Raw genomic sequence first — 13,706 nt, 5'->3', positions numbered from 1 at the left:
CTATTATGAAAATGCATTATTACTATCAACCTAGACAAACCGTTGTTGACATGGTAAACTAGCGGTGATCTTCAAAACATCACCCCAGGATAAAACTCCAGTCCGCACTACAACATGTCTCTTAATAGAAGGCATTTTGTTAAAGGCATTTCTTCAAAGAGCCTTAATTTCTTGTTGCATAAAGACATTTATCTCAAAAGGCCTCTAAAAACATATTTTTAAAGGTAAAATTTAAAAACGCCTTAATTACATGTGACAATTGAAGGCGTTTTGTCAAAAGTGCCGCTTTGTTCACTTGAACTTATCAGTCAGCTTATCAACTAACAAAAACAGATTTAGCCGGTCTATGTATCAGCCGAACAGACAGACTAGTAACCTGCAACTATTCGAGGCATTTTTCCGAGAACGCCTTTAAAACTCACGGCAGATTTCCGCGCGTGCGCCAAGGCCTGCGCGCTCGAGCGTGGCCTCCACTAATTTGCAAAAAAATCGTCCATGTTTTATAAAATAAACCCGCAGTCCATCCAAGAAAGACCGCATAGTATATACGCGTTCAAAAATAGGACCATGGTCTGTAGTCTATTTCAACGTGAAGAAGAAAAAAATCAGCAACTTGTCATTTTTCAAAAAACTCCTCGAGCGTGAATTTGCGGAGCTCCTCCCGACCCCGAGCCCCGACTCCTCCCTTTCGTCTCCCTCCTCCTCCTCCTCCTCCTCTCTCTCTCCCCTCCCGCCGCCACGGCCGCCGCCGCCCTTCGCGTCCCCGCTGCCAACCCACGCTGCTGCTCACCGCACATGTTTCCCACGCCGCCGTCGCTCAGTCGTGGGGAGCCGCGCGAGGTCGGTGGCATTCGGCGGCGCAACGGCGTGGGGAGTCACGCGTCGCCGTTGCGGAGATAGGTCGGAACTCGCTGGCCTCCTTGGCACTCAGCCTCGTCGCCCACGACACGACACCCTCATAAGCAGGCAGCCGGGCTCCCAATTTGTGATGGGAAGCGGCTGCTCGCCTTCCCCTAGATCCGGCTGACACCTTCTCCGTCAGATCCGGCACGGTGGTGATGATGGCTGCTTCCTTGCCCACGGGGAAGTTTTGTACCGCGTTTGTCTCGAACTCTTCGGCCAGGTACGCATTACATGTTGGGTTCATGTGATTGTGTCTACATACTACTATACATTTCTAAATTTTTTGGCATGTTTATTATTCAGATTCAATAGTACCATGATGCTATCATCTTAATTTTTATTTTTGTTCTTGAGTGTAGAGTTGTGTTCTAAATTTGGTCTTTGTTGACACATTTATGTACCTTGTGTACGTCGACATTCCAGTTGAATGGAAGGGCAAATTAATCAGATGTGCTACTCAATCTGTGTAGTTATTTACTCTTACATGCCAGCTGCTGCATGATCCATACTTTAAGCATGTAGCCTTTTTTTGCTAAATGACTTCCTCAATTAGATTATAAATTTATATTTTGGGTTCAGTTTTTCAGTGGTACCTCTGGTGGCTTGCCGAGCACTGGACATCGTCCACATTGATGAGCTGCGTGTCTACCTATATGCCGATAGTAAGATGCTGTTGTTGGCAGCAATAACGTGACGTCGTGGATGCTTGACCATGCGGCAAGGCTGCCCCGGCAACTCATTGCTGAGAAGGATGGTGTCTGCCTTGTCGAGATCCACAAGCTTATGATTATCTTGTGATTATTTTGTGATAACCAGATCTCCTGGGTATTTAAATTGGATAGTTCTTTATGCTTTTGAGAAATATCTTGGCCTCATTGAACTATTTGGGATTTTTCAAATGCAGTGACAGTGGGTGGACAAATAGCTGATCTGCATAATCCTCTTATAGGTGCTCTTTTTTCTCAGATTTTTTGTTTTGCCATGTCTTTCTTCTCTATGTTCTGATTTTTCTCAGTTTTTTTTTTTCATGTTTTCCTGTGTTGTTCGTTTTCAAGACCAAAGAGCAGATGGAGATGAAGATGATGCTGCAGCAGATGGCGTGCAAGCAGAGGGTTTTTCAAATGGTGATTTTCAGTTTCCTGTATTAATCCTCCTACTGTGAATGATCGTTTTTTTTGTTCCATGTCATGGGTGATATGGATGGAAGAACAGAAGGAGTGCAAGCACATGCTGCGATGGCCTGCAAGGTGCAGCAACAGATGGAGGTTGGTTTCATTCCACATATGCCTCTGTTTAGGTTCAGAGTAGACAGTTCAATCCATTGTATTACGATCAATAGTAAGCATATGTTAGCTAGAATCCAGTTTCAGTTCTGTTCATTGCATGGCTTCAGGTTTCAGATTTCAGTGTATTGTCAGGTAGCATTCAGGTTTCTGTAAACTTGGTAGTCTTCAGGTTTCTGTTAACTGTGAACTTTTGGTAGTCTTCAGGTGCTTTAGTTAACTGTGCATTCTATTATTCAGCCTGGATTGTCTGTTGGTAGTCTTCAGGCTTCAGTTAACTCTGCAGATTGAACAACATGTTGTTTGTTGCACGTACACATCATCGTCATCGTCCTGGCGATCCATCACATGCACCAGCGTGGCAGCATGGCGTGGCGGTGGCGTGGCGACTCGGCGGCACAGTGGCATGGAGCGACTCGGCGGCGCAGCGGCCTGGAGATAATCAGCTGCGCGGCGCGGTGGTGAGCTGCACTAGGTGGACACTTGCTGTACGATATTTGGTGATGAAAACTTAATGTCTATAAAGTTTGGATGCATGCAATGTTAATGTGTGCTTAAATTGTTAATGTGCTAATTTGACATTGGTAGAAAGTCTTGCATGGATACCTTGGTTTTGGAGGCATTTCTAATAACGCCTCCATCAATATTTGAAGGCCTAGTACAGAGTGCCTCTAAAAAGTATTCTAGGCATCTAGAAAATGCCTTTAAATGTTGATATTGAAAGGCATTCTGAAAAAACGCCTCAAAAGACCTTTTTACTTCCATGTTATAGGCGGCATTCTAAAAAATGCCCAAAAAGGTTTTTGAAGGCATTTTGATGACTTTTAAAGGCATTTTAAAACGCCTTCTATAAACAGCCATGCTGTAGTGCCGGTGGTAACGATCAATACATCATCGCTGGATCAAACAGTCCACCGGCGTTTATTGTCATCTTCTCCACCATAGGATCAAACGACCCACCAATGGTGACAAACGATTCACGTACCGGTGGTAATGTTCTCTCCATCACCGTAAGAATATTGCAGGATTTGCCTTTGCTTTGTTGCTACTTTTGCTTCAAACTTTGCGAAGCGATATGGCGCCAAACGTGTCGCACGTGGGCAACAACACCTGACCCAAGGGATACTAAACTAGCTAATCCCACACGAGATACCACAATCCGGAATATAATCTGATCTCGTAAGAGAAATCAGGTATTCATGTGCAGCCTGTTCGGCAGGCCATAAACGACCGTGGATTATTTACTGCTGGCTGGTTTGGTGTGAGAGAAAAATACTGTTTTAGCTTATAATCCACGATCGTATACGAGCAAGCGAACAGGCTGGTGGTTGTTTGTTTACTTGATCCACGGTTTGTGTCGGGGAAAGCACACGTACGGCCTGCATGGAAGTGTGTAATGATGCAAGGAATGCACCCGATATATATAATCATTTCTTTCTATTCATCAAAATATACAAACAGTACATAGTTACTAGTATATGGCATTTAAATGGAATGTTACAAGTGATTGATACACTCATCAGACAGAACGAAAGAAGGCAACTAATCAGGCCGGTAAATCTGCCGTGTCAAACCCGTTGCCGGATCAGCAACAGTGCCATGGATTGGACGTGAGGTTTTCAAATTCCATCTCCAGTAACAGTCATCGTCGCGTGCCAATAAATAAAGATGGCCTAGTCATTCTCATGCAGCACAGGCACAGTTGACATCGGCTAAGCTAGAAAGCTCGTCATGGCGGCCATGGCATCCGATAGCCAAAAGAAACTAATCATCGCCATGGCCATATGCGCCGCGTCCCTCGTCTCCGCTCTAACCGCTGCCGCCGTGGCCAAGAACTCCCCAGAGTACTACGTTGAGCTCCACAACGCGGCGCGCGCCGTGGCCGGCGCCGGCCCTGTGTCGTGGGACGGCGAAGCGGCGCGTCACGCGGCCAAGCGCGCCGCCACGGGCTGCGCTGCTGGCCTCCGTAGTAGCAGGTCGGGAGATACTGTTGGTGGCGTTTACGGGGAGAACGTCTTCCGTGGCACTGGCACGCCGGGGCGGAAGGCCTGGGCGGCCGCCGACGCCATGCGCGCGTGGACGGCGCCGGCCGCGACGGAGTACGCGCAGGTCGTGTGGCCAGGCTCCGACAGGATCGGCTGCGCCCACGCCGTCTGCGCCGGCGAAGGCGGCGTCGTTATTAGCTGCAGCTACAAACCTGCTGGTAAGGAAGTCGTGCCACGTTGCGGAGAATGAGTGTTCAATTTGAAGGCTAACTCCTATAAAACCTGACGACATCTAGCGTATGCTTGTGTGACATGTCATAGAATCGTTACTTTTCATTATATAAACTGAGATTATATGCCGTTTTGTATTGCAGGGGCTTAATTTGCAATACATTGTTGGTCTATGTTAATTTGCTTGTTCGATTTTCTTTTTACCATCAACATACACATGTATTTTGTTGATAAAACAAACTGCTACTAATCTCTTGTTCTTTATCACTCTTTTTTAGTGAAGGAAGAACTGAGAGGGGCGCCACTTCCTAGCTATTGTAGGTACAACATTAGTCGTTGCTTTAACTGCCCGATTTGCTAAAATATTTTCCCAGTATGTGAAGACAAATGTTTGTGCTAACAAATAATGAAACTTGAGGCTCTGATTATATTCGAGGTAGTATTTTCCGTCTCATGAGTCTGTTCGTAATTTGCTTTTATACTATTAGTTGCTAAAAATTGTTTATCTTTGTTGAGCATACTGTTCATGACTTAAGCAACGTATCTATTCAATATTATAAGGACCGGACGCCTGGCTGCTGGATGTGTCCGGACGCTGCTCCTAATCGTTCGATTTGAGCATGTTTAGATACCCGTCTTTCTCTGTATCTTCCACGCGACTTACTCCACAACAGGAGCGTGCAGCACGACGCTGCACCCACATCCGACACACGAGAGAGAGAGAGAGAGACAAGAAAGAGAGGGAGAGAAAAATATTTGTCAGTGCAGTATAAAACAATAAAATCTCATAGAAGCTAGAGGTAAGAACACCAGCAAAAGTTGTTAGTTTCTGCCCCATCACAACATGTTTTATGCAAAAGATTCACGAAACAAAAGACATTAGCCACAACATCCATGAGTTGCTATGACAACATCATAAAAGCACATGTTACAACATAGCCGAAAAATGACCCTGTTTGCAACAACAAAATGATTCAATCTCAATAATAGAAACTATAGATAGGAACATCAGAAATATGGTAAGTTTCAACCTCATTGCAGCAAGTTTTTGTGCAAAAACATTCATGAAACAAATCAAGACATCAGGCACAACATCCTTGAATTGCTATTGCAACATCACAAAACCACATATTGGAACATAAAAAAAAGCCATGTTTGCAATATCATAATATGTTTTTATTGCAACATCTCTTAATCAACAGGCAAAATCATCAGCTGTTGCACCTCAGTTTTATTGTTGCAACATGAGAAATCATTTACCGTAACATCTTAGTCTACTACAACATGGAAAATCAACAAAATGCAGCATCCAACGGTCAGCTAATGGAACATCAAAATAAATGCAATGCAACATCTCTAATCATCATGAGAAAATAATTGCTTACTGCAACACCAAACATTCATGTAACTCAACTTGCATGCTAGTCTCATTGCAGCACCATGAGAGACCATGTACTGAAAAATCTAAATTTATTATGGAAACATGAGAAAAATCTCCTGATGCAACATAGAAAAAACAATAAATAGAACATTCCAACAATTATATGTTGAGCAATTGCAGCCCCAGATCCAAAGAGGAGGGTATGGATCTTGGCATCCTTGAGCAGAACAAGGTGCCCAGCTTAGAACATGAGCAATCGCAGCCCTAGATCCAAAGAGAGTGTGGATCTGGGCATCCTTGAGCAGCGGCTTGTCGATGGATGAAGGCAGATGGGCGTGGGAGAGAGAGAGAGAGAGAGAGAGAGAGAGAGAGAGAGAGAGAGAGAGAGAGGATGTTGCTTGCTCGCCGCTCCCTGTGGGAGCCAGAGATAGAGCAAAACATGCTGGGGACGCGGTGGAGAGGAAACAAGGCAAGCCCTGACGATAGGGCATGGTGGAGAGAGAGGCAGCCGGTGAGTGAGCGACGGTGGAGAAGGTGGCCGGCTTCGGACGAACGGCGAGATAGGAACTCGAGCGGCGGCACTCGGCACTCGGCAAGAAAGAAAATCCGGTGGATGACTAATACGGATAGATTGGGGAGACAACCCAAGTTTTGATAAGTGGGTGGAGATGGAGATAGTTATTAACAAGGCTGCTGGGCTGTTAGGGCCGAGCCACATTGCGTCCAAAAAATTACGCCGTCCGGTCGCCCTCGTGGAAGTATTGTCGATATTATAACGATAATGCTCTCAACATTAGTTAAGAGGACAAATGATGACGGTCAAATCGGAAGAGTCATTCCTAACCTTGGCCCCGTTCGGCTGGCTGAAACTTAGCTAAAACTAGCTGAAAAACACTGTTCTGGCTGAATTGTTGTGAAAGAAAAACACTGTTCCGGCTGAAAAAACAAGCTGAATACTGCGGATTATAAGGTAAGCCAAATGGGGCCCTCGTGGATGATGAGTTGTCTATGTGGCAATATGTGATGACACAATTCTTTTTACGCATCATATAGAGCAAACACTCATGCACCTTAATATTTATTAGGATTAAGTCCACTTTTGGCTCCTCAACTATTGGGTTCATCTAATTTTGACTCTCAACTACAAAACAGTCTAATGCTGGTACCCCAACTATCAAAACCGTTCACTTTTAGTACCTGGCCGCGGGTAATGCTGTTTTATCCAACGTGCAGTGGTTTTGACCACGCCACACTTGCGTTGACCGTCACATAGGACCCAACCTCCATCACAGTGACATGTGGAGCCCATGCATCATCCACTCAACCCCTCCCTCTCCATCCTCACGGCAACTCACCCGCCGCCTCCTCTCTCCGGGGAGGTGGCGCGAGCGCTGCTCCCTCTGACTCGGCGGCGCTGGCCTCCACTCCTATAGCTGGTGCGGGTGCTGACCCTCGCACGATAGGCGGTCCCAGCGTGGCCCTGCCTCCCCGGCGCGAGCGTCTCCTCGACGCGGGCCAGCCTCCCAGCGCGAGCACTCCCGGCACGAGTGTGGGCTGGCTTCTTCCCCACCTCAACACCGACCGGATCCACAACGCCCTACTCCGTGGCCTATCTGATTTGCTGGCCCTGCTCCCCGATGACTCCCCGGTCGGAGGTGGCGAGGGAGTGGCTGGCAGGACCAGCCAGTAGCGGAAGAGGCCGACTGGTGAGCAGTGCTAGGCCCACGTAGTCCCGGGGCCGACCGTGGCGGAAGGTGGCCCGTGGCCTGCTGGCTACGTGCGCCGGTAGCCCAGCAGCCATGGGCGCGGTGGTGAGATGCCACAGCGGCGGGGAGGAGCCAAGGAGAGGCACGCCGGGGAGGGCCCGGGAGAGGGGAACATGCAGGAGGGCGCGACTGGGGCGAAGGGGCTTAGCCCGGGTCCGTGCGCAGGCAGCCGTGGCAGCGGCGACGCCATGGCTACAGTGCCGCAGCGGCGCAACGAGCCGGCGATGAAGCGCACCGCGTGCAGGAGGGCCTGGCTTAACCGGCGGTGGCGCTCGTTTGGCTCGGTGAAGGGCGGAGCAGTAGGAACACGACGGCGGCCGTGGCGGCATGCGAGCACCGAGCAACCATGGCGATGGCCATGGCGAGCTTGGCCGGGGCGCGTGAGGCGGCGGGCGCGGCAAGCTTGGCTGGGGTGCAGGGGGAAGCGCGCTGTAGCCTGCTCGCGTGCTGTCGTGCTATAGCCTGTTCGGGTGCCGCCACCGCAACTTGCTCGAGCGCCGCCGTTGCCGTTGCCTCCTTCACGCGCGTAGGACGGGAGGAAAGAGAGGGGCCAGCGTGGCATGGTGAACGCCAGCATGGCGTGGTCAAAACCGCTACACGTTGGACAAAACAGCCTCACCCGCGCCGAGGTGATACAAGTGAACGGTTTTGACAGTTGGGGTACCAGCATTAGATGGTTTTGTAGTTGAGGGTCAAAATTAGACGAACCCAATAGTTGAGTGGCCAAAAATGGACTTAATCCTATTTATTATGGCATGAAGAAATAAAGTGAGTCCGAGAAGTCACCACAAAATATGAACTTAAGGAGATCCATGGAGAAATGGCCGTCAACACCATCGTCATTACCACACTGTCGTTGCAAACTCAAGTCTTTGGGAAAGAACATCTGCAAAAGCAGTAGGCACGGTACGTCACTACCACACTGAAGATGGTTGTATTACTACACAAATGGATTACATTATTACAATAAAGATCATCCGCATAGATAAAGACAAACAGAACTCTCCATGTGAGGCCGAGAGGGCGCTGAATAACCCGTTGATATGTCATCCCATTCTTGGGTCAGAAAATTTCCAGCCTACGTGTAAACTCAGCCATGCAATGGGAAGCCCGGCAGCCGATGTTAACCCACGGAGGTGTGTCTCCATGGGCCGAACGAATGGGTGTCCGTGTGACAAGTGGGCCGAAGAGATGACTGGCCACTCGCCCTTTCAGTGCTGGGCCAAGGTCCTGCCCAGCTGCACCAAACCGCAGGCCGGAGTCAGCAACGCCCAGATGCTGGATGGTAGTCCTTATTGCCTTACGCAAAATGTCAACTTTGCCTTTCTCAACTATTGCGAAAGTCAGCTTTTCCTCATTGAACTCTAAAACCAGAAATAATTCCTCTCTCATCTCTCAAAAACGATCATTTGACCTACATGGCTGTTTCTCTTGGTGGTTTTTCTTTTTTTCATTTATTTTTATTTCGGCTGAATCTTTAAAATTTCATAATAAATCACCAACAAATCATAAAATGGAAAATCTGATTGTGTTGGACTTTGCATGAGTAGATCTACACAGTGAACATATCATATGGTATGCTTTAGAAAAAAGATTTTACTATAACTTTAGATATATATTTTCTATAAATAATTCATGGTTGCAGTTTCTCTTGTCCAATTATGTTGAAACTTTTATGGTGGATTAATCATTGCATGCTTGAGTTGTAGAAAAATTTCATGCTCATTGAATCATATATGACTGACTTATAGATTTATCTAGGTTTATCTAGATAAAACTATAATTCAATCATACACGATCCAATGAGGATGAAATTTTTGCTATATCTCAAGCATTCAATGGTTGTCCCATCGTAAAGATTTCATCATAATTGGACAACAAAAACTGCAGCTATGAATTAATTACAGAAAAATTTAGATCTAGAGCTACAACAAAAAAACATTGTACTAAAACATAAACATATCATATCATATGTTTACTGTGTAGATCTACTCATGGACTCCAACAAAAATTTCTTGCTCATTGGATCATGCATGACTGAGTTATAGATTTAATTTCATTTTAAAACTATTTAACAAACATAAACCTAGATAAATCTATAACTCAATCATACGTGATCCAATGATGGGCATGGAATTTTTTCTACAGCTCAAGCATGTAATGATTAGCTCACCATAAAAATTTCACCACAATTAGACTAGAGAAACCGCAACTATGAATCAATTACAGAAAACATTGATAAAAAGATACAACAAAAATGGACCTTTTCCTTTCTTTATTGGCCCTGCTGGCCCATAAAATTGGAGAATTACATTGTCGGTAGCCAAGGCCCAAGAGGTATTAATTACAATCTCAACACTAGGATTACATTTCCCCTAATAAGAAAATTTGAACACCAAATATTCAACACACTTCATAGTCTTTTGCGGCACAGGTTTGCCTCGTCCTTGCATTCATTGAGGCCTTGGCTTATCGTCATCGCTTGCTTTTGGGGTGGTAGTTCACCAACATGTATAAACAGTAAAACAAGTGATATAATTTTGGACAGTAGGGTAGCACAATTAGTGGATAGTATATGATTTGTAGAAAGTACTGTTCACTGGTTAGTTAGGTACATTTCTAGAAAGGCTGCTACTACAAGCCATATGATTTATGCACATAATTAAGTGCCAAATCATATGTGTACGGTGTGAGATGCTGTGTTTATTCATAATATTGTGTGTAATACACCGAAATAAATGAAGAAAAGCTTTCAAGTGACAGCACGCTGACAGGGTCTTGACACCTGAAAAAAAAAAGATAGAATTACACTTGGCATCTGTGACCGTGTGCAGCCATTTTACGGCTTGTTTGGCTGGCTGGAAAAACGACTGGTGCTAATGCTGATGCTGATTTGTTGTGGGAGAAAAACACTCATATTTCGCTGAAACGGTACGGCTGATAAGTCCAAGCGAAAGGCCTTAGCCGGTGGGGATCCTGCTGCATCCAGCCAAATCCAGCCAAAACAAACAAAAAGGAACGATGCTAGCTTGGCTGCAACCTCACAAGAAAACTTCAAACGGTAGCGATTACAACAAGGACTTGTGTATAGTGCCAAATGCCTTGAACAAGTAAACCTTCATAACAACAAAAAGGAAGGTAGTACCATGCACACTATAAATCTTGAAGACCCGGACATAAGCTCACACTAGTTTGCAAAGAAATGGCGGCCTTCTCAGAGAGAGCCCTTGCTGCTGTATCCCTGGTCCTTCGAGTTCTCACGCTCCTCTTCCTCATAGCTTCTCTTATCATTATGGTGACCAACAAGATTTATTTTGGACCATTTAGTGCCGTAGAGGACCCACCAAATTTCACCTTTCGGGACCGTTTAGCATACAGGTGAGAATTCCGAAGGACCTCTCCTCATCTGTCAATTTCTTTTTCTGTTGTAAAATTTGGTCGATTAGTTGCTCAATTTTAAGTTTGTGTGCTTTCTTTCGTTATTTTTTTTCAGGTATGTTGTATCTGCAGCCGTCATCGGATGTGCTTACACTTTGCTGGTGCTTCCATTCGACGTCATCCATGTAGCCCAGGGAAGGAAAATTGGGCGCGGCGGTGCAACTGTTCTTCTCATTTTCACTGATGTGGTAAGTATCTTGCTAGTGCATTTTTTTAGATAATGAATTTTATTAATCCAGCTTCTATATCCACAAAGGATATACACAGCCAAAATCACGCCATTGCATAAGGGGGTGGGACGCCTAGGGGCGTGATTAGTTGCCCAGATTTGACCTGGCATGGCTCATATGATAAAAAAACAACACTTGCCTGTTTCTATGCGGCCTGGTTGGCTCCGTGCAAGGAGCGCACTCAGGCAATGCAGAGCAGAGGGGACGCCAATGTACAGTCTTTTGTTTGCACGTATGCTTACCTGCAGGCGACGCAAGCGGGAGAGGGGGCAGGGGGGCAGCAGGATGGTAGACGTGGCAACGGCTGTTGCGGTAAGTTCCAGATTTTCGGGATGGTCAAGGCCGGTAGGTTTGGACGGGGAGGGGATCAGTGACGGTGGTAGCGAGTTAAAGGCCGGCCAGCGATGAGGGAGAGGTGCCACCAAACGAACTGCTGAGGACAACCAGTTAGACAAAGCCGATGACAAGGGTGAGAAGTTGTTGGTGAGGTAGCCAGTTGGATTGAGGAAAGAGCAGGGAAGGAGTGGCAGAGGGTAGGGATGGGTGGGGAGCTCACAGGTGACTTGAGTAGCAGGCGAGGCAGGTGGGGCTGGGGCTGGAGGGGAGATGACTGAGGTTGAAGACGAGCATTGATAGTCTTTCCAATGCGTGCGATGTGAAGAAGGTCGTCCACAGTAATGCGGGACTACAACATGTATGGGTGCAAGCGATAACATTGTTTCTCTTGTCTGTCTAGACATCAACGTACTACTATTAATATGCTCTTGTATCCACCGAGTGTCGGCCTACTTCGTTAGTACAGGCCAGGTTAACCTGAACCAGGAAACCAATCATGCCCTAGATACACACTATGTACCAACCTAAAAAAATGACATCCTTTCAAAATAGTATATAGGGTCTGTTTTGTAGAGCTCTACTAGCTCCAGATTCACCAAAAACAGCTCCACTCCACAAAAATTTCCCGAACGCTCTTGATCCATCAAATTTGGATTCACCAAAACAGTGGATCCGGGGATCTGATTCACTCCATCTTGGTGGAGCTCCTCAGAGGATGCTCCACGGAAGGGCGCTTCATACCTCCCCGTGGAGTTGGCCGGGAGGAAATTATCGACTATATATTTATTTTGTTAGTTTAGAGAAAAGTAATGTGGTTTTTTATTCCATTATTCCTTCAATTATTGATTATATATTTATTTTGTTCGGAATTTAAATGTTGTGTCTACCTAAGCCTCAGATTTGAATTCGATCCTTTTTCTAAGTACACTGGTTACGAATAGAGTAGCTAATATTAGGCCTGGTCTTGACACAAAAATGCCGAATGAATGCCCCTGCACGCTGCAGGTGTTTGCTGTGCTGATTGCCACAGGAGCTGCCGCAGGCCTTGGTCTGACTGTTGATTCCCAGCGTTTTCCGGAGTTGCTGGATTCGGATACCAAGAATTTCTGCAACATGGTGGACCTCTCGTGTGGTTTGATGCTGGGGGCAACTGTCTGCATGGTGATCATGATAACGATCTCGGCTCACTTGCTCATCTAGCTATAAGTACAAATTATATTTATTGTTCCAAAAAATATTCTGTTCATCACACAGTTTAAAAGGTTTCCAGACTCTGCACAGAAGAAATATATATATTGTTAGCTCCTCCTCTTCTCTTTCGATTATTCTTGGTCAAGCAACAAACTACGATTGTAATAATAAGATTATGTTTTTCTTTTTGTGCCTTCGCGTTTAATGTGGATTATGTTCTCTAGAGAAGTCTACTGGAAACCAGATATTGCGTTGTTCGTTTACACTATTTTGTGTTGATAGTTGATAAGCCTATTTCAATAATTACTTTTTTTTTTTGTGAATTGACACTATAAAAACCTTATATAAATGGTCAAGAACTTAAACTCGGATGGACAGATTCCACAACGAAAAAATCCAACCAGCTAAGCTACGCTTAGCTTGCTATTTTCATATAATCCTTATTATATGCATTCATAGAAGATGGCTACAATGCAAAGTTGTGAAGCCAAGACTTCAATTCTATTAAAATACAAATGGATCGGAATAAAGATCAATAGCATATAAAACAATTTTCAATAAATTAAGGTGTGCTGACGAGTACCCCATGGAACTACTATGATTTGAGACGGACAAAAGGAGTTCCCTCGTGAGGACCATTTGTACCAAACTCCCATTGTAAATCAAGATATACACATGTGTGTTAGTTGAACGCCTGCCTCTAGGAAATGAAATTTGACAAATAAAAGAATCTGTTACCCAACAAACCCGTAGGTCCAACAAACCGGGTATGAAGGCCCACCCAATCTGTGCGCGGACATTGCCAGAACCCAACGTGAAAGCTCGCAGTTGCTGCTCCAACGTTGCCTCCATCACCTCCAGCACTAGATCCACCGCCATTGAATTAACTTGCGAGATGAAAGCCGAACTCGTGGAGGATGCTGTGCAGAACCAGCAGTGGCGGTTTGCCACTTTTGCTCCTC

The 13,706-nt window shown here is 45.7% G+C and overlaps 2 protein-coding genes and 1 long non-coding RNA gene across 5 annotated transcripts; all 3 read left to right on the top strand.

The window, feature by feature from the left end:
* The first annotated feature begins 647 nt into the window (after nt 1–647).
* LOC136482412 (uncharacterized) lies at nt 648–2,860 on the top strand. 3 transcript variants are annotated; one of them, XR_010765061.1, is made up of 4 exons: nt 648–1,123; nt 1,491–1,852; nt 1,959–2,168; nt 2,473–2,860. It is a non-coding gene; the product is annotated as an uncharacterized lncRNA (long non-coding RNA). The 3 variants fall into 3 exon arrangements; XR_010765059.1 differs by having other exon boundaries at nt 1,483–1,852; nt 2,473–2,859; XR_010765060.1 differs by having other exon boundaries at nt 1,483–1,852; nt 2,544–2,858.
* Nucleotides 2,861–3,917: 1,057 nt separating this feature from the next.
* On the top strand, nt 3,918–4,803 carry LOC136480323 (pathogenesis-related protein PRB1-3-like). Its single transcript, XM_066477905.1, has 2 exons — nt 3,918–4,389; nt 4,681–4,803. Exons 1-2 carry the CDS (start codon nt 3,918–3,920, stop codon nt 4,761–4,763), a joined length of 555 nt encoding a protein of 184 aa, XP_066334002.1. The 3' UTR covers nt 4,764–4,803.
* A 5,948-nt stretch (nt 4,804–10,751) lies between these two features.
* Nucleotides 10,752–12,753, top strand: LOC136480321 (CASP-like protein 4D1). Its single transcript, XM_066477903.1, has 3 exons — nt 10,752–10,927; nt 11,043–11,175; nt 12,559–12,753. The coding sequence occupies exons 1-3, from the start codon at nt 10,752–10,754 to the stop codon at nt 12,751–12,753; spliced, it is 504 nt and encodes a 167-aa protein (XP_066334000.1).
* The last annotated feature ends 953 nt before the right edge of the window (nt 12,754–13,706 follow it).

This window comes from Miscanthus floridulus, chromosome 9 (genome assembly GCF_019320115.1).
Source record: "Miscanthus floridulus cultivar M001 chromosome 9, ASM1932011v1, whole genome shotgun sequence".
NCBI classification, from domain to species: Eukaryota; Viridiplantae; Streptophyta; class Magnoliopsida; order Poales; family Poaceae; genus Miscanthus; species Miscanthus floridulus.
This window is presented reverse-complemented; position numbering and strand designations above follow the sequence as displayed.